Source organism: Nematolebias whitei, chromosome 17, assembly GCF_014905685.2.
Source record: "Nematolebias whitei isolate Nwh7 chromosome 17, NemWhi1, whole genome shotgun sequence".
NCBI classification, from domain to species: Eukaryota; Metazoa; Chordata; class Actinopteri; order Cyprinodontiformes; family Rivulidae; genus Nematolebias; species Nematolebias whitei.
The window spans coordinates 17686001-17707016 of record NC_056514.1 but is presented as its reverse complement, the minus strand read 5'-3'; the positions used below and the strand labels follow the sequence as shown (position 1 = coordinate 17707016).

Genomic DNA, 21016 nt, shown 5'->3' with positions numbered 1-21016 from the left:
GAAGTCCATTAAAGAGGAAACTAAAGTGAAGCTGCACTGAAAGGCTGCAGCTTTAGGTGACGGTTCAAAAGTTTTTGTTGAACTGGCCTCGACTACATTCACCTGGAATTACCAGTGATTCTGTTTTTACAGGTTTTAAAGTTCTTATTTTATAAATCAGCTGATAAGAATGACCACTTCTAGTACCTGGCCTTGCTCGTCCAGCTTCACCATCCATCCTTTCTTAAAGTTAAGCAAATCCGGCTGAAAAGAGAAGAAGTGTGCAGAGAACAAAGAGGTTTTAGCTTACAGATTTAAAGCACTTCACTGTTCCATCAATTGTGCACATTAGACCCTGATCTGAGAATAAAACAATAAAAATGCATTACTTCTTCATAAGAATTGTTCACAAACGTTGCAAAAATACACTCGATCAGTCAGTTAAAAGGACGAGGCTGGACCAGAAACAACTAGATGAGCCTTTAACATCTGATACGACTCCAGCCAGATCCATGTTTAAAGCTCCAGACTGAATTATTCAGTAAAGAACAATTAACAAAATGTAAACTTTAACACCGGAATGACGTGAGCTCATTGACCCACTTTCTTACTATCCATTTTAATATTGCTAATTGCATAAGTTGCAAGTGTTCAAAAACCCTGACGTTAGTTTAAAACAGCATTTTGTAGATCTGAGCCTGTATTTATCAAACTTCTCAAAGGGGAACTTTAGTCTCAAGTGTTGAGAATTTCTTAGATTTATTCCTTTCAGAATTGGGTGTAAACGGAAGTTATCAAAGTTCTTAAGGCTAAGAATCACTCTTCCTCTTCGGGTTATTTTAGACGGCTCCAGAGGTCTCAACTGGTTAGGAGTTGCCGCCAGGGGCCTGCGATGACACTGAAGACAGAGACGCTGCAAAACTTCCAGGAGAGGAATGTCTTGGAAATGTTTGGTGACTTAAGTTAAACGACACCGAATGGACAGAGCAGCCATCGTCTTTGTCACAGACTTGATGAGAGACATCAGTACCTGGTACTGCAGCAACACCACCTCAGCAGAATTAAAGGAAGTGATGACGCTTCGTTTCCTTGCCACAGAAAAATGCAGCAGCGCAATGTTGATGATTTGGGACTATCCCACTAACAGTTAGTCAAGTTGTCATGGAAACAATTACAGCACTTACAGCATTGCAACCCATTTCATTGACTTTCCAACAACACTCCGTGTTGTCCAACAGAAGCAAAACCAGTATAATGCAGTTGGATGGCCTTCCAGGAGTCAGTGGTGCAATTGATGGCATCAAGATGGGGCTGAACCCGAGGGCTTTCTCTGTTGCAGGTCCACGACTGTGGAACGAGTTGCCACTGAGTGTCCGGCAGGCTCCCACACTCTCAGTCTTTAAGTCTCGCTTGAAGACCCACTTCTATTCGCTTGCCTTTAACACGGTGTGATTTGTTTTGGTCCGGTCTGTTCTCTACTCTGTTGGCCATTTTAGTTAGCTTCTGCTGCTATTTGTATCTGTATTACTATTTTATGTTTTCCTGTCTGCTGTGCATGTTTGGTTCTTTTGTACAGCACTTTGGTTGGCCTTGTTGCTGTTTTAAGTGCTATATAAATAAATTGGTATGGTATGGTATGGTAAGATCATTGCTCCCAGCATTAATGAGGATATTTATGTAAACAGGAAGAGGTACCACGGCATCATCAACACTCCGGTTGTGTTTGATGCAGAATACATTACTCAGGTTGTATCTGAATGGCCAGGGTCAACCTTTGAAAGAGGACTTGTACCACCAGGATGTCATCTACTAGGTGATAAAGGATAGCCATTACGCTGCTCAGCTCTTTCTGTAAACCAGACACAGATGTCCAAGTCAACTACAACAGGTAGTCTATTTCATCTGTGTAGAATGATACTTTTATTTTAGAATAATCCTAATTTAGGCTGTAATTAATTTTAATGATCCCTCTCTAATTAATTTTAGGGCACACCACAATACAAGAAGTGTGGCAGAGAGAGGGATTGGCCAGTGGAAGCGCAGATTCCATATTTTACACTTAAAATTCGGGACACCTCTGAAAGAGTATACCGAATTATAAAGGCATGAGTAATTCTGAATAATATCTACAAGAGGAGCAACATCCTTCCCCTCCCAACACAAGAAAACTGCCAAGACGGTGATGAAGATGAGATGGAACAGCCTACAGACACTTTGAAAACCTCCATTTTAGCTACCGTACAACTTTATGTATCAATATGCAGAAGAACTAGGCATCGAAACAAACATGGGTTCAAGTATTTATTTTTCACACTTGTTTTGTTAGTGCAGTAATATTCACGCTGCAGTCTCAATACTTTAATCTGAAGCTTTAACTTGTCCTTTTTCAGTTCTTGCAGGTCATCTGGGAGCAAGTCGTCTGCCAGGCCTTCTTCAGACCATTCATGACTTGAGGTGCTTAGAACTGTCAAAATGAGAGGGGCACACAGAATCTGAGCTCAAACCAGCGGGTTGGGGGCCCCATGCACCTTCATGATCACTGAAGGATAACGTGTTTACTTGAAAATAAATCAATGAAAATAAAAATAAAAAAACTTGCCTTTGGGATAAATTTTCTATTTTCATTAATGCAGTCCTACACTTGGATGCTAAGTGACTTTAAGCACAGCTTGGAGCAAAGAACTTTTTACACGCAAGTCCATTCTTCAGAGTTTTTCTGAGAAGTTTGATCAATCCGGGCCCAGATTGGTCATTTTTAGGCAGAAACAATAAGACTAGCACAGTGATGTGTGTAGAGAAACAATCCTTTTGCCCCACAGAAACTCCTAATACAGCAGAGGGAGGATCAAACATAAGCCAGAGATGTTTAGTGACGTAGTCGTGTGGCTCTGTAATGAAAAACAAGATGATTTTTATGAACGAGAACAGACGCAGCAACGTATGGAACACCAAAATGCTCAAAATTAAATAAATAAAACATTATGAAATAAGAACATTTTTTAATTTTTATTCTTTTATTTCATAATTGTGTTTTTCATAACTGCTTATTTATTTCATAATGCCACTTTTCAGCAGAATGACTTCAGCTGTCAATCAACGTCAGTGGGTTGGACCTGCACGTCCACTGCCTGATCCTTCACAGCCATTTGTTTTCCTGCTCACTGGTACAGCTAGGGTTAATCTTGTTAAATTCAAAGAACTAAAACAGCGAGTCCTCCCGTGCGCGCTCCCATGGCGCAGATCGATTTTTGGCAGTCCATCACTTTTTGTCCTGACACCTGTATCTTCTGAGAACGTCATCCTCACAGTTTGATCTGCTAGTTACCTGAGCTGAACGAAGCTCATGCAGCTCGGCCATCCTTCATGACTTGACCTAGCAAGTCGCTGCTAGCTGCTATGCTAGCTGTGCCAGTGAGCAGATATTCAGGAAAACTAATGGATGTGAATGATCATGCAGAGTCATTATGAAATAAACAAGCCATCACGAAAAACACAATTATGAAATAAAAGAATAAAAATTAAAATTTTTCTTAATAATGAGCTTAGATACTTATTTCAAGATGCTTTATTTATTTAATTTAGAGCATTTTGATGTTCCACAGCAACGACCCTGGTAGTGAACACCTTATTGTGCTCAAAGACCACAGGAAGTGATCGTCTCATCCACACACATTTGACACATTTATTCAAGCAGCAGCAGTAAACACCGAGACAAACCAAATGAGTAGAACCTGAAGGGGGAGCAGAATGAGCTGCCTCCTGCAGTGAGGAGGTTCACCTCCTCCTCACACCAAGGCCAAAGAAATGATAGAAATAACAGAAATTAGACATTAAGGCCTAGTTTGCATGACTGGAAAAAGCATAAATAAGGAGAGTGAAGCAGCTCACAGCTGAAGAAGTCTTCAGTTCCAGAGCAAAACAACATGAGGCATGCAGTTTGTTGACACCCACAGACTTTCCTCAACCTTTAATTCTCTTAACTGTCGCCTAACTAAATCTGGCCTCTCAGTCCAAACAACAAGCCAGAGACTTCTTTCTTTCTGCTGAGGCCCTGGCACTGCAGCTGACCCTGGAACCTGCAGCTGACCGAACAGGAGAGGCTTTGTCCCACAGACCAGAGACAAACAGGAACCTCCCAGCATCCAGGCCCTAATCAGAACCGACCCAAACCTGCTCATTTATGAGTCGCTGTTCAGCAGCGGCTCCTCCGTCCAGCTTCAGACACAAGTGGATTTATTTCACACAGCAGGAGACATTTCATAGTTCAGTATTGAGTTCAGTACTGATAATGAAGAGTTCGTTTACATAAAATCATAAAAATTACTTCTTTTTAGAAACTTGCCAACACATTCTTATTATGACTTTAAAAAGGGTAAAACAGCTTTAGAATGCATTCAAGATGGTTCTAGCAGAGACGTTACAGTGGCCTGTCCTCACTTTGTGTTTGAGCTGTTGTAAAAGTGATGGCTTCATATCAAAAACAACATGTTCCTGGTCTGCCCTGAAAGCTCCTGCCTGGAGGAGGCATCCTTTTTGTAAAAAAAATCGTAAACTTTAGAAAAAGCTGAGCGAAGCACTCACCGTCATGACGGACTCTGTGGTCCTTCTGTCCAAAGACTTGGCTCTCCTCAGAGGAGGCAGGGTGGAGGGAAAGTCCAGACCCTCGTCGTCGTCTCGTCTCTGCTCCTGAACAAACAAACACACCTGGTTTCACACTGGTTCAAACTCATTCTGTACTCAAACTATGTTCGAGTCATAAATAATTACAGAAAATGTTGTGGCATCACTGGAATATTGTGTTTTTTCTGAAGTCCAAAGTAAAAGCACTCCTCTGATAGAGTTCTGCTGCAAGTTTGGACCAAAGTTCTGGAAAGCTGGTTTGTACTTCTGCTTTACAGCATAAAGAGCTGCTGAGACATTGTTGAGTGTATATTTTAGTTTTGCTCAAGTAAATGTGCGCTACCAAAGCACTCACACATGAGATGGGCAATTTGAAATTCACATATTTTGTAGATTTGAATAATATAGAGTCAAACCTTGAGCTATTTAGTTTGTTGTGATAAAAACAACCAACATCTTGTCTGGTGACAACAGTTATTCTTCTAATTCTAACCGATTCAACACTTCTCTAAAATCATGTTACCACTGTCCGTTAACAAAAACACAAAACTTTCCAACGTAACGAGGAAAGTTGAGCATGCACAATACAAACAGTCCAGAAAATGTAGAAACTGTTTAAATGCTGCTCAAATAGAAATAAATGACTGGCTCTGAACATGTGCACTGATAAGGTTGTAAAAAGACATCTTTATGGGCCAGATGAACCAGCTGATAAAGAACTCCAGTCTTTAAATGTTGTCGTGAACCCAACAAAGTTCAGTCACGTCATCTGGATGGTTTCATCCTTCATCCAAAGGACTTCATCATTTGAACCACTTCGGCTATGGCTGCCTCAGAGGGGTTGATGGGGTAGAGGGCGAGCACCAGAAGCCATTTTATCACCAGCAAACTGGTTGGTCCACTAGAAGTGTGCTGCTTGTGGGACTGAGTTTGTTTGTGGCTCCTTGGATTGATGAAGACCTTTGGATGAAGGATGAAACGTCGCAACAAAAAAATGAAACTGTCCAGATGACCTGACTGAACTTTGTTGGATCCTTTACCTGGATTACTGAGCATGAACTTTGATGTTATTGTGAACGTTTTACACCATTACATTGGTATCAGTTTCATATCCATGATTATTTTGGCAGGAATATTCTGAGAGTGTTGCAGGACCCAAGGCTGCACTACAACTGTTGATGCTCGCTGCTAACTGTTAGCTCCAAACTATCTCCAGGTTGCCTGTGGATAAACCCACGGTGGTGTGAAGGTGTGGAGCATAGTATTTGCTGCTCTGCGCTAACATTCTGGAGGTAGCTGTTTCCAGACGGAAGTGATCCACTTTGGTTTCGGCTGTGTTTAAACTAGCCAGTAGCTAGCATTTTTACAAACTGAGGTGTTTATAAAAGTTATGTACAACAGGTAAGATATACTTCAAAATAATCAGAATATCCCTTTGAATCATGTTTTAAATGACTGCAATGAAAACACAGAAGCCTCAGGTGAACATCCAAGATGAGAATGAAAACCAGAGCTGTGTACAAAGTGCACACACAAACAGTCTTTGAGGCTTTATCTGAACGTGTCTGTCATTTCATTTGTGTTGGACTGACACAGAGCTTGGCTCAGGACAGTCCGACAGCAGGAGCTTTGATTTGTTGTCTCCACCGCTCAGTTTGAGCTAACATGCCGAGTGAAAAGGTCCAGAGTGGGAAACCAAAGTGTTATCAATAGAAACTGACACAAATACCACTCACAGCTGACCTCTGACCTACAATCAGAACAGGCAGAACAGAGAGCAGGACAGGATGGACAGATGAGGACAAATACAAAATAGGAGGGGGGGGGGGGGGGGGGGGACTGGAATTTGCTCCAGTATTTATTCCCTTCTCTGTTAAAATCTGACCTGGCCAGGCCCCAGCCCGTAGCCATAAACTCCAAACCCCACCCGAACCAATGAACTAACAGTAATTACAGGTCCGAACCCCAACTCCACCCCCCCCCCCCTCCACTCCACTCCGGACATTTTAAATTAAGCTTTGACTGCTTATATAGTTATTAAAGGCCGGTGGACGCGCGTGACTGAGGGGGCAGAAGATCGGAGCTGAGGGGGTGTTTGTCCTTTCATGGCTGTCAAAGTGCATTAAATCTCTGCTTCTGCTGCATTTTGAATGAACGTCCATTTGGGCTTTGATGGATCACGTCCTGGCAGTATAGTCCCATCTGAAGCTTAAGTGAACTTTTTTTTTTTTTTTTTTTTTACCTCTTTCAAGGTCGGTCAGCGCGCGGTCAAATGGCCATGTGCTGTTGGTGATTGTATGGCAAGTCATGTTGCCATATAATTGGATCGTCAGCCGCGCATGTCAGCTGACGCAATCAAAAGCCCGACACCGGCCCGCACATTATTCTGGCCCGGCCTGGTCCTAATCCAGGTCATGCCGGGCTCCGGGTTCGAAATGACAGCTCTAGTTCAGTGTGTGCGAGCAAGCAGTACCTCTCTACAGCGCCGCCTCTGCTCACTACGACCCTGTCGGACACCACTCCTCTGTGTCGCCTCCACCTCCATTTTCTCTGGATTCTCCAGCTCCAAGGCCTCCAACTTCTCAATCACACCGGAGCGACTGGAAACACACAAGTTACACAACAAAAAGTAAATATAACTTTATTACATGATAAATACAAGTGAGTGGTGGGAATAATAATTGCTCCACAGTAATCTGACAAACACTTGAAGTGAGAAGCTGATCAGATCCCCTGCGCAGGTCTGGGACCAGCTGGTCTTTAATGTTACTGCAGACTGGAACAATTGTGTTTGTAAATCCAAAGAAATTCTCAAGAAAGTTTTAAGTCAGAAGTTGAAAATGCACAAATTCCAAGGTGGGAAAATCAAGTGAAATGTTGCCCTAAAGGACTTTTTAAATCCAAAAGTCAAGTGATGGTTTCATAACACCCCATCAGGGCTAGTTTATATTTTAAAAAGGGCTTTTAATAAAACTAAATCTTTTAAATGAACTCTGGACCAACCTGCTGCCACACAACATCAGGCAGGCCACCTCCCTTCCTGTGTTCAAATCTCTGCTAAAAACACATCTGTTCTCGCAGGCACTTCACACAGTGCGAGTTGATTTAGTTTTTTTTTTTGTTCTGTGTTCATATGTTTTCATTTTTTTATTTAATGCTGTTAATTTTTCAGTATTATCATTAGCATGTGCTAGTTTTTCCATTAATTTTACTCTCATTGATGTTATTGATAAGCACACTTTGGTAACAACTTCTGTTTTAAATGTGCTCTATAAGTAAAGTTGATTTGACGACAGAAAAAATTAATCCAGTTATCATCTGGATCAAGGTTTGATTTTCAGCCCACTTCTTTTGATTACTTGGTCGTCAAGAATATTCAGATGTTTCTTTAGACGACATCAATACACAAATAATGCTTTAAAACGTAAATACAACAGATTATATTGGCTTTAACTCCAAATAATTACCGGTAATATTATTATAATATATATTATTAATTATTGTATATAATTAATTCATAATAATACACTTGAAAATAATAATCTAAAATCAATATTTATCATCACGTGGTGATAATCATCACTGCATCACATGAGCTTGTGAAGAACGTTATTTACAAAGTTTGACCAAAACAGCTTCACTGCCGTCCCTCATCATCATCATCATCATCATCAGGTAATGCTAGTTGGACAAGTTGACTTTATTAAAAATAATATTAATCTCAGGTGAGCCGTAAATTCTAGACCCCCCCACCACCACACACAGACACACACGAGCTACCATCTGCAATAATCCTATGTGTGACACAGCACAGCAGCCGCTGGAACACCCCCACACAGGTCTTTAGTTCAGAGACGAGGATCTGCAGGAAGAGTTTGAGGCAGTGTGAAACATCGTGTTACTCAGGCTGGTTTGGAGACTCTTCTGTCAAAGCTGCCGTCCTTCAAACGGAACAAAGAGGAAGGAAAAGGCCCTTTTTGTTCAAACTCATCTACTAAATCCAACGAAAGAAAGTCTAAATCTAAACACTACATCTACCTAAAGAAAAGCTTTGCAGAGAGTGGTGAAGGCTGCACAGAAGTCTGTTGGAGTCAGTCTCCCCACCATCACAGACATCTACACCTCCAGATGCAGGAAGAGGGACACCTGCATCATGAAGGACCCCACTCACCCAGCACACACACTTTTTGCACCGCTCCCCTTAGGCAGGAGGTTGAGGAGCATGACGTGTAGAACTACTAGACTGAGGAACAGCTTCTACCCTGAGGCTGTTAGACTCATGAATCTCTAACCAGAATAATCACTGTGAAAAAAACACTGCAATGCCATTTGATTGTTGATATATGTGCTGCTGATCTTATGCTGCTGATTTATTTCTCACTGCTGCGTTCATTTGTACTCATCTGCTCACAGACTCATGTTCATGTTGCTGTTCGGCATATTGTTTTGTACTAGTGCTTAGTGCATTAGTTTAGCTTTGTTCTTAGTTCATATCTTAGATGTTATGACTGAATTCTGAGGCGCCTAAAGTTCTTGTTTTTTAGAACTTCACGGTGTTTCACGATGGGAGCTGCTCTGGCGTGACCCACCACAGTAAAACACGTCGCTCTAGGCTCTTTCACAGCGCACCACAGTCTGGTACTGAGTCGCCTCCATGTGACTAATAAATGTATGGAGGAGGTGAGGGGATCACAGCAGCCCACCTCTTATGTGTCGCAAAGTGACGTAATGACCAAGGTAGAACCACCAACATATGAAAAGTAAACTGCGGTGAAGCGGATCAACAATGTTCGTGACGGCAACACATTTAGTACAAAGGGAATATCCATGATGACTCACGGCAACTTTGTATTTAGTTTAAATAAAAACAGGTAACCAAGTTAATGGTTTTTGTTTTTAAATGACATGAGGCAGACATTTAATGTGCTGCGCCCCACATGAGCCCAGCTGAGGTCTGCTTCACTTCCACAAGCGGTCTGTGCGAGACGTGGTCGTCTCCATCACTGATTCATGAGATGGAGTTTATAGATGGACTGGTCTGTGCAGACCCAAGTTATCAAAGAACACATTAAGCAACCCAATAAGTCCTACCCCTAGTGTCCATTTAGTTTGAGCCCTAAACTTTATAACAAAAAAGGTTAAATCATGTCATCTGGACCAGTTTCTTTAAGTGAGAAACATTTCATCCCCTATGCGAAGGACTTAATCTGCGGCCTGCCAACCAGATCTGTCCCATACGTAGCCTTCAGTGGAGTGGTTCAAGCAAACCTCCTGCAGGAATCTCAGAAGTAGATTTTAACACGTGCAAAACACACCCAACCAAAACAATCGATCACCAGGAACAACAATCAAATGTTTTAAGCCACATGGCCAACTTGCTACTCACAGGAACTGCCTGAGGACAACCAAGGCCAAAGTGGTTCAGAAAAAAGGTTTGTAAGCTTAAACATCCAGACTGATGAAGTCCTCTGATGGGGGATGAAACATTTCACGTTTAAAGAAACTGGTCCAGATGACACCACAGTTCATGCTCATTAATCCAGGTATAAATCCAACAATGTTCAGTCAGGTCAACTGGACGGTTTCTTTTGTTGCCGAGACGTTTCGTCCTCCATCCAAAGGACTTCTTCAATCAGAGGAGCCACCAAACCAAACTGAATCCCACAAACAGCTCACTCCCAGCGTGGACAAAAACAGTTTGCTGGTGATAAGATGTCTTCTGGGGCCCGCCCTCCCCCCCCCCCCATCAACTCCTCTCATGACATGGTCCAGATGACATGATTTAACCTTTTTTGTTGTCATCTACATGGATGAGTGAGCTTACAACCCTTTTTCCTAAACTTTATAGTGGTAGATTTTGAGATGTTCAGACAAGTCTGAGTGCCAAACCAGTGTCTGATTGTACAAATGAAGATGTGAGTCACTTGTACTCGTACTGGCCCAAGTGGACTACTGAGGTCATGTAGTTATGAGGCGCTCAACCCATTTTCCTTTCTTCTTTTTCATCTCATGTCTGGCAATGATGGAAACGGCACAGGAAATGAGCTCTCGTAGGAAACAGATGACCCCCATCCTGCCTCATCATCAACTGCTTGTTTAAAATGCTGCAGCCTCCTGCGTGTAGAACCTGTGACCGCTTAATCGCTGGCCCAGAAGTAGATTACAGAAAAAATATAAAAACCGAGGGTGTTTATGCAATCTGTGCTAACACCGATATATTTTAGTTTAAAAAAAGACCGGGAGGGGTGTTATGCAAGTAGATTTCCTAGAAACACACACAAGACCAGCTCAGAGTGCAACAAATCCCACTTTGTCTTAATTTTAATCACACACATTTGTCTCATTGCTCACATTAGAACACACAAGTCGTGTTGAGAGTGTGTGAGCACATCAGAAGCTTTGTGCGTCACTGCAGTGTATTTGTGTGCACATGTCTGTAAAAGGATAAGTTGGAGGCTCAAGTATTTTCAGACTAGTGTCAGTAAAACAGAGCGGATTCCAAGAAGGCGGTCCACTAACCTGGATCATCAGCTTGATTATAGGCTTCAGCAGAGAACAGCGAGGGTTAGCACTGAAATCACCCGTCTGTATGCTTTATTTATTCAAAAGTCTTTCAGCCAATATATTCCTAATCAGCTCCATCAAGTAACTTTAATAACTACTACAAGAAATTCTCAAAACAAAAATCTTTGATTTGAAATTGATCCACATGGCAGCAAACTGTTCAGCAACTTCTGCAGTGAACTTTAGCCTACCACAACAGCACTTCAATAATTCTGCAGAAATGTGCTCTAATCCAGTGAGAACTCAAAAATACTGATTGACCTGGGAGCTATGACCACAGAATGTTGTGCAAAGGATGCCCAGTCCCAAAATATCCTGCACAAACTGCAGTAAAAACTTAGAAAAAGACATCAAAGTTCATGCTCAACAATCCAAGTAGAAAATCCATCAAAATTCAGTCAGATCATCTGGATGGTTTCTTTTTCTGGGTTTGTTGTGGCTCCTCGGACTGATGAAGTCCTTTGGATGAAGGACAAAATGTAAAAAAAAAAATTAAAAAAAAATCCAGATGACCTGAATGAACTTTGATTAGAAACAGACACATTATCAGAGTATTACAACTTAAATGAACAGCTTTTTTGGGTCTCTAAAAGTTTTAGAGTTGCATGTTATTATAAGAACTTGCAAAGTTCATTATGATCGTTTAATATTGCAATGACAATATCAGTTGTGATAAATCCACATTTTCGTCTCTTCTGTCACATCAGCGTTTCCACCAACCTTATCCAAAGGCAACGTGTACCACCCCATGAAGGTCAAGGCATTTAATGAAATATTAAAACGTCTGAATGTTCCCGTGGAGAAGCCAAAGCATCATCAACCATCCAATCCCAGCGCCGCACATCTGACCTCCCAGGACTTTTGGAGTTTGGACATGGTTTTGATTTTTTGTTGATAGGCTTAAAATCTTCCAACGGCTATCATCGGTTCAACTACTGGCAATTGGCAAGATATTCACACTAGTGACTGTAAGCCATTATTTTTGATGCATGCTCAAAATTCCAGGTAGAAAAACCCTAACATCTGTTTAGGATGCCTCCTGGACGCCTCCCTGGTGAGGTGTTCTGGACACGTCCCACCGGGAGGAGGCCCAGAGGAAGAACCAGGACATGCTGGAGGGACTACGTTTCTCGGCTGGCCTGGGAATGCCTCGGGATTCCCCCGGAGGAGCTGGCCCAAGTGGCTGGGGAGAGGGAAGTCTGGGCCTCCCTACTTAGGCTGCTACCCCCGTGACCCGACCCAGATAAGCAGAAGAAAATGGATGGATGGATGGAAAAACCCTAACAAAGTCAGGTCCTGGACAGATTCAAAAATTAATAAATAAAAAAAATAAAAACTTGTTGAAACGTTTCATCTTTGATCCAAAAGACTTCATTAGTCTGAGGAGCTGTAATAAACTCAGTCTTATAAATGGCACCTTCTTATAGTGCAGGGATACTCATTGCGTGGCTCGCCATGATTTAATGGTGGCTCTCGTGACTGGTTACAACAATACGCCAGCACAGCCAATACATTTTTAAAACATGCTGGTGCATTGTGCAATAATTGCGCATGTCGGCTCGGGCTTCTTTGATGTGGTTTTACGAATAATATGGTTTTAATCTACTTGTTGAGGAGGAGGCAGGTCCAACCGGTCGGTAGAGGTAAAAAAAACAACAAAAAAAAAACCGGCCTGTTAATCTCAGATGGATCAGCTGATCACCGGCCATGTGCGTCTCCGCACCTGTCGTCATCTGCAGTGAAGGAAGTAGGAGCATCTTAGCATTCTCAACACATATGTTTGTCGCTGTTGTCCACTGTTGTCATCACTCTTTGTTGAAATCAGGTCTCTCTTGTAAACGAGTCCTCGAGGCTCAGTGGGATTTACCTGTCTAAATAAAGGTTGAATGAAATCTTACAGGGTTAATAGGCATGGTTACATGAGGGGGCAGGCGGAAATGTGAAGGGGGCATCTTCATCAGTACACATATTACAGCATGTTCATTTTCATTTTATTTATGATTGTATTTCTTATTGTTTATAGAATTGTTCTGTTTTGTTTTAAAGAAACTAATAACCTTTATAATAATAATAATAGTCATTGTTGAGCATGGACTTTGGTATTCATTGTTACTGTTGACGTGTTTTCTTCATGGGATTGGAGTAATAACTAAAATCTGACATTTTGACACCTGTGAGTCAACATTTTCAACCATGAGCACTATCAAGCAAAAACAGAGACACCAACTGACCCATGCCCGTCTTGAATGCCTCATTGTAGTTGCAACAACAAATTACAAATACAACATGAAGAAAGTCAAGGACGTGCACCACAGCTTCCACTCCTCTCAGCACTAATGTACATTTTGTTCAAACAGATAAAGTGCTGGCTGTGTTTCTTTTTGTTCATAGGTGGGTTGTTTCATTTTTTTCTTTTATTTGAGTGACTTGGGGCGATATCGTGGCTCTCCCCTTGACTTTGATCTGTCAGTATGGCTCTTTAGAAAAAAAATAAATAAATAAAAATAGTGAGGATCACTGTTATAGTGGATCAACCAGTTTGCTGCTGACAGCTAGAACTAGTTGTTCACGTGATAATTTTATTCAATTCAGTTTATTTAAATAGCGCCAAGTCACAAGAGAAGTCATCTCAGGGCACTGAACAGAAACATTCATAACATAAAAAAAGGAGGGCCATCAGCCTAACGACCGACCGTCAGTGCCCTGAGTGATACTAGCAACAACAGCTGTAAGAGGGGGACAGTTGAACAGAGACCCCTGTTTAATGATAAACGGGTCCTTTTCACAAAGATGGCTGAGGTTCAGCGTGAGGGAAGAGGCAGCCTGAGCCGCCTTTAGCATTTTTAGCTAGCACGCCTGTACTGTATTGTGCACCGATAGTTTAGCACCATGGCAGTGCCGACGGGTGGGAGAGGTTGTGCACGCAGTTCGGTTCGGTAGGTGGGGCGCTCGGTTCTGGTGACGGGGCAGGGTGCCCCGCTTGTATAATGTTAGAGGAAACACTGCTCTATATCTCTCTCGGACCCGGAGTTTGGTCACACGCGCAGGTTGCACATGTCTGTACGATGACAGTGCTCTGAACACATTCACATTTCATACAAAGTAAGATTTTAAAAACAAAAGTCCAGAGGAGGTTAGGGCATGGTGTGGGAGGTGGGGGTGATGGTGTATCAGTTCTGGGATCTCTCTTGGCTGCAGTGAGTTGGTCACGTGCCAACACAGACGTTTAATACGTAGACATTTAATAATTTATTAGACGTCATCACCCTCATGAAGGGGCAGGAGGATCTGTCAGGGTGGTGAGGTGTCCCCCTTGGCTTGCTGCAGGTGAGCTTTCACCTGCAGTTGATCTCTGCTGCTCACACCATGACGCAGACAGCAGGCCCCGCCCTGCTCTGTCTTGTCTTTACTGGTTGAAATCAGCGTTAGTTTAATTCCTCTTCTGTCATTAGATTGGATGGCATTACCAGTACCACAACAAAACACTTTTTCTTCCCCCTCCTCATTTGTACAGATGACAGAAACCCACCGCAGTGACTGTTTGAGCTTTAATCCATGTTATAATTACCTTTTTTAAGTCACTGGCAGCACAGATTAATGTAAACAAATTAATTTTTTGACATATGAAAATCATTTCAAAACTGTTGATGTCTACAAGGAAAAACATCTCAAATTAAATTACAACTCCCATACAGAACATGAATGTATGGTACCAGAAATATCATTTGTCTACAATTTATTGCAGTCCAAGTAGTCTTCTGCATTATTGATACTGCACCTACTACTATTAAATTAATGTTATCTTGTTGATACATCGTGACCTAGACATCCAGGGAAAATGTTAAAGGGTAAATTTATTCAATTTTGCCTGACAATTTGTTGTTTAAATTCATTTCAAAACAGAAATTACTTGTGCCCTATCTACTGTATCCAGAAGATACAGTGGGAAAACATTGTTGTCTCAAAAGAATCCTCATTAAAAACTATCACAAAGTCAATTGTTTAAAAAAAAAAAGCAGAGACAGGAAGCAGGACCAGTTATGGATGGACTAGATTAAATATTCACTGACCTTCTCTCGGGACTGAGGACGGCCTCTCTCTCCGGCCTCTCAGGGCTCCTGAACCGACTTCTTTTCTCAGCCTTTCTGGTTTCGGCCTCCATTCGGCGGGAGCGCGACGCCTCGTGATGGCCGCCCCTGTGACCGGTCGGGTGGCTGTCGGTGCTTGTGACCGTGCTGCCGCTGGCGTCCGAGTCCAGAGAGCTGACCGAGCCGCTGATGTGAGAGCCATTTGAGAGCAGGGAGCTGCTGGAGGGGAAGGGTTCACTGGGCACTGGAGAGAGGCAGCGAGGGACTCCTCCCAAACTGGAGCAGGAGCCCGTTGGGGAGAGCGGGTCAGTGGTGGGCAGGGGAGCAGAACTGTGCAGGGTCAGGCTTCTGCGGTTCAGGTCGTTCCCATTCACTGACCCTGCATCAGAGCCGTGCCCTACAGGTGCACACTCACCTAAGAATGAAGACAAAGAAGACCGTGAGAAATGTTAGCAGACCATCTTGTTTGAAGATGGCAGTTCAGAGGTCTCGAGCTGATTTTCCATTGGAAAAGTTCGACTCCGCTCGGCTCCTGTCTTAATGGTTTTTCTCAGGTGTGGCTGATTTGCCACGGTGACTCGTTTCCCCACTCTGTGGGTGGGATCATCCATGCAAAGTGGGCGGTATCGTAACTGGTCATTGTATTGGAGCCACTTCAGCCATTGTAGTCCTTAATCACACTTTGGCTTATCCCAGTGCTCAGAAGTCCGGTTGCAGCAATCATCTTCGATATTTCTCTGTAAATGTGATCATTTCTCGTGACACTGTCCGTCAACACGATCAAAGAGGAAGTGGAGGTTCAGATGTAGTTTGTAGTTCTGCTGGGTGGGTCATCCAGTGACGTAGCTCCTCTGGCCAATCAACAGCTGCTGTCTGCTTATGTCCAAATTGTCACCTCAGAGCTTAGTTAGGAACCTCCAACAAGGTGGTCCCATAAACCGGGCTGAGTGGGGGTGGGTACGGGCAGTGGGCAGACCCTTAACTGGTGCCATGTGCTGCAGAACCAATGAGAGTTGAGACAGTGGAACAGCACTGTATGCTTCCGCTGTCCAAGGTTCAAGATTCAAGGTTCTTTATTGTCATTTGCATCACATGCGGTACATGAGCTGGAACGAAATGTGTACTCAAGGTCCCAGTTACACCCAAAAATAACAATAATATCAAGTATAAAAAAAGAAACCGTATATAAGGATCTAAGATATACACTAAATAATGTAATATAATATGGTTTATTAAACAGCAGCCTGAACATGAGTCTGTTGTGAGCAGAAGGGTATGAATACAGCCCATCAGCCCACAGCATACACATCAGCAACAAGAGAGCATCACAAAACATATCTGGCTTTTGAACTAAAAAATAAATAAATAAATTTAAATAAATAAACAATAGTTTTAGTATTTTGGTGCTTTTACACCAAACAATCCAAACATTAAGGTAACGACCGACATACTAATTAAAACTGAAAATAAAAACCAGTTGGACCTGAAGGATTCCTGATACACTGTAACATGAACATACTTGGGATCAGTTTAAAAAAATAGAAAATATTACAAATAAAATGTAAAGAACCTCCATACCTGCAGAGGGCAGCGGTGATGCCAACGAGTCAGCAGCAGCCCACACAGCTGCGCTCTCTGCCTCCCTTTGGTTCAGCTCCTCCTGCCAGATGATGGAGCTTGAATCTGGACTTTTATCTGCTTCTGGGATTCCAGAACCGGTCACAGCTACCTTGGCTGGACCGGGCTCCTGAAAGAGATGAGAAACTTGTTGGACTCTTGAAGTTACTACGACTTTGACACACAGCTTTAGCCTTGTGAGTGAAGAAAACTACCTGGGAGGTTGCAGGTTCTACTTTTCGTTTCTTCTTCTGATTTTGTTTGTTGGTTCGAGGATACACACTCAGCTGTTCGCTCCACCTACAAATAAAACCGTGCATCTGATACTTGTACATTAACGTTGTACCAACTTATCAAATGACAAACGAGGAAATTACCCATTAATGATCTCTTTATTCTCTCCTCTGATAAAGTATTCCTGTTCGGGGGTGATGATGCACAGCGAGTTCTTCTGGCCTGTTTTGGGTTCTGCGTCGATAACATCTGTGCAGACGTTCATATTGACAGTACCCTGAGGTAGTGTACTCGGCTGGAGGACACAAAACATCACAATTAGAGGTCCAAGTAATTGGGCTATAAAACAAATCATGTTCCTTGGATGAAGAGCAAAACAACTTCAAGAAACCAAAAGGTCTAGTTGCCTACAACAACAGCTGCTGAGCTTTAAGGGACTGAAGCTTCTGGTTGTCAGACAAAGTTACATCTGTCAAACAGTTTTTTATGTAAAAAGTTAAGACCCTTCACATCTAGTTATGAAGAAGACATATGCATGCATGCATTGATACTTTTATCATTTACAGAGTCACAGCAGCAGCAGGGTCACACACAGACAATAGCACAAACAAGATGTTAATAAAATATATAAATAATAATACTGAAATAATTAGGGATGCACGATACTGGATTTTTGGCCGATATCCGATATGCCAATATGTTTAAACTTATTTGGCCGATAACTGATACCAATACTGATTTTTTTCTCTCTCCCTAGACCAACTTACAGAGACTACATAGATTTATTTGCTGTGGAATTAAAATACAACATTATTCTTCATGATCTTTGTCAGTTTAGCCTGCTGCCAAATGCTAAAAAGGAGCTGAAAATGATGCAACACTTCAACTTGGATTATTTTTAATGTGAAATTTATTAATGACATTTACTCTCTCTAACACAATGACAGCACTGAAACAGAGCAAATTTGTACATTTTCACTACTCTAAACTCGACCTGTTCATAAGCGACAAGTGAAAAGTGTATAAGCAGTAGTGCATTGATACTTGACAGTTTCTTAAATAAAAAACAACTTAAAGCCTTTTACATTGGTGAGTTATTTTGATGGAATGGCCGGTATCTGATATTAAACTTTATCGCTAATGTCGGCCGATACCGTGCCAATAATATTGTGAATTCCTAGAAACAATAAAACCAAAATACACGTATACTAAAAAATAAAAATGGTGCATAAAAATACAATGAACCAAGGTGGGGGACATCAACACCAAGTTAAACACTTTGTGGTAAAACCTCCAGAAATCATAAAACTTAATGGCCATGGAAGAACATGAAATATGTCAAAATGACAGTTAGTTATGAGAAGTCCAACTTTCTGTGACTCATTACAACCTTGAACTTTTTTTTTCTACTGAGAAATATGTCTGAGCTCTACAGCTGCAAGGATAGCTGGGTTTTCTCACTCATTCTGACAATATTCCATTGTTGTGTATGGAAATGTTTTAGTTTTGGGAAAAATTCATCTACCGCCATCTAAAGCCATTGCACACTATTCATGATTAAGCTACACACTTTGGTGGGCTATCTGATGGATTTGTCTAAAACGGACAGTATTAATGGTGTTTCCAAGCTTATGAGTTGCTATCCTTAAAAAATGATCAAATGTGGGAAACGTTTTAAAAAGGGAAGCTACTGATTTGTTTTATGTCCCTGTCGACCCAACATATTGTTTGCATAGCTGATGGGAGAGGGCTTGATTTAACACTGATATCACTGAAATCCAAACAGTTTCAAACTCAGAGAAGATCTAAGACAAACATGTCCCACAGTCCTACACTGTACAGACACCATGGTTACCAGCAGATCCTCTCAGATGCATCACACACAGAAAAAAGGCCAGGACAGCAACAGGATGCCAAACTAAAGTCCTTTTGTGTGTGAGATCAGTGAGAGTCCTCTGAGAACCAGCACAGGACTGGGCAGCTAAAGAAAAGGAAAAATCCTGCATTTTTTAAACATACAACACAGATTTATTTTAAACCTGCACAGTCTCATTACCATCAGACAAAAATAAATCCTATCCAACCTTCTCTTATCTTCTCGGAATCCAAGCAATTTCTTATCAGGCTTTTGTGTGCCTGCACCAGATGTTAAAAGCTCCTTTTAAGGCCACTGAACACAGAATCTAACTTTATTAAGATCTGCCTGCAAACCCCCAAAGGGCTGCCAAATATGGAAAATCTACGACGTCACAGAAATGAGCTCAAGATGCAGGGGAAGGTTTTCTCTAATGGAATGAAGAAGAAAAAAATAAAGTGCATGAATTTGATAAAGAAATTAAACGTTGATGCAGGTTCAAGAAAAGTGCACAAAAAACATGAGTTATCACATAGATATGTATTGGTACCAGCAGCCTTGTCTATTTAGGAAGCTCTAAGAACAGTGCAGTTAAAAGTAAAACTAAAAACCAAACAAAAAGCGAGTCGTCCAACTGACGTGAAATGTTTAGCAGACTCATCACTAAGTAAAACTCATGTGTCCTTCAGGCACCAAGTATCACAGTAGTAATTGATTTCTACAGAGAAAGCACATTTAGACCCAATACATTTTTGTTAAAAATAACATTATTAGCCTACTGTTACCATACCATTTTAATTATAAAGCACTTTAAACAGCGACAGGGCCAACCAAAGTGCTGTACAAACAGAAACAAACAGGCAAATCACACAGCAACATATAACATAACGTAAAATCAAAATATAGAAACAAAATAATAGCAGATAATAACATAATGACTAACACAGTGCGATGCATACTGGTTCAACACAGATCTTAGAGTGTTGAAAGCCAGGGAATAAAAGTGTGTTTTTAAGCGGGATTGAAAAACTGTGAGGGAGGGGGCCAGCCTGACAAGCAGAGGTATAACTCATTCCATAGTCTTGAGTCTGCGACAGAGAAGGCCCTGTCACCTCTGCGCTTAAGACGAGTTCCTGGAACTGTGAGAAGCAACTGGTCCGCTGATCTCGGAGAACGCGGTGGGACATACGGCCGCAGCAGATCAGTGAGATAGGAGGGTGAAGAGCTGTTCAGTGATTTATAGACACACAAGAGTATTTTGAACTGGATTCGAAGGTGAACCGGTAACCAGTGCAGTGAGGCCAAAACTGGTGTAATGTGCTCTCTTTTGCCTGTACTGGTTAAAAATCGGGCTGCCGCATTCGGGACCAGTTGTAGTCGTGCAATGGAGGTCTGACTGATACCAAACAGGAGGGAGTTGCAGTAATCAAGACTGGATGTTATGAATGCATGTATTACTGTCTCCAAGTTATTTTTGGACAATATGGGCTTCAGTTTAGACAGCCGCCTCAGTTGGAAAAAATAGGATTTAACAATCATATTTACATGACTGTTAAGTTTCAAGGAAAGGTCCATTATCACTCCCAGATTAGTGACTCTGTTTCTCTAACGGGGCTAGAGCAGAAAGGTCGATGCAGTGGTTGATGACTGTGTCATTGGGAGGAAACAACATGACTTCAGACTTCTTCTCATTGAAACTTAAGAAATTTAAAGCCATCCAGTCCCTGATGTCAGCCAGGCAATCAAGCAGAGGTTGAATAGAGCATGTACCATTGTGTCTTAGGGGGAAGTAAATTTTACAGTCATTGGCGAAGAAGTGAAAGTGTATGTTATGTTTCTGGAAAATAGCACCTAGTGGCAGCAGGTATAAAGAAAATAGAAGGGGACCGAGGATGGACCCCTGCAGTACCCCCTATTTAAGCGCTACCGATGCTGAACTAAAATCTTTGGAGGCACAAAAGGATCTGTCAGCGAGGTAGTATCAAAACCATTTGAGGGCTGACCTGTGATGCCCATCCACTGCTCCATTAGTATATTATTACTATTAGCCTATTAGTAG

The 21016-nt window shown here is 41.9% G+C and overlaps 1 protein-coding gene across 2 annotated transcripts in view; it reads right to left on the bottom strand.

Moving 5' to 3' along the window:
* LOC119423890 (myosin phosphatase Rho interacting protein) overlaps positions 1–21016 on the bottom strand; it is a gene marked incomplete at its 3' end in the record, with an annotated part of 63513 nt that overhangs the window by 28107 nt on the left and 14390 nt on the right. For both annotated transcript variants that reach the window (XM_037691315.1, XM_037691316.1), the window contains 7 exon segments: positions 187–243; positions 4561–4665; positions 7073–7199; positions 15234–15666; positions 16830–16998; positions 17084–17168; positions 17246–17397. In XM_037691315.1, coding sequence (XP_037547243.1) covers positions 187–243; positions 4561–4665; positions 7073–7199; positions 15234–15666; positions 16830–16998; positions 17084–17168; positions 17246–17397 — 1128 coding nt within the window.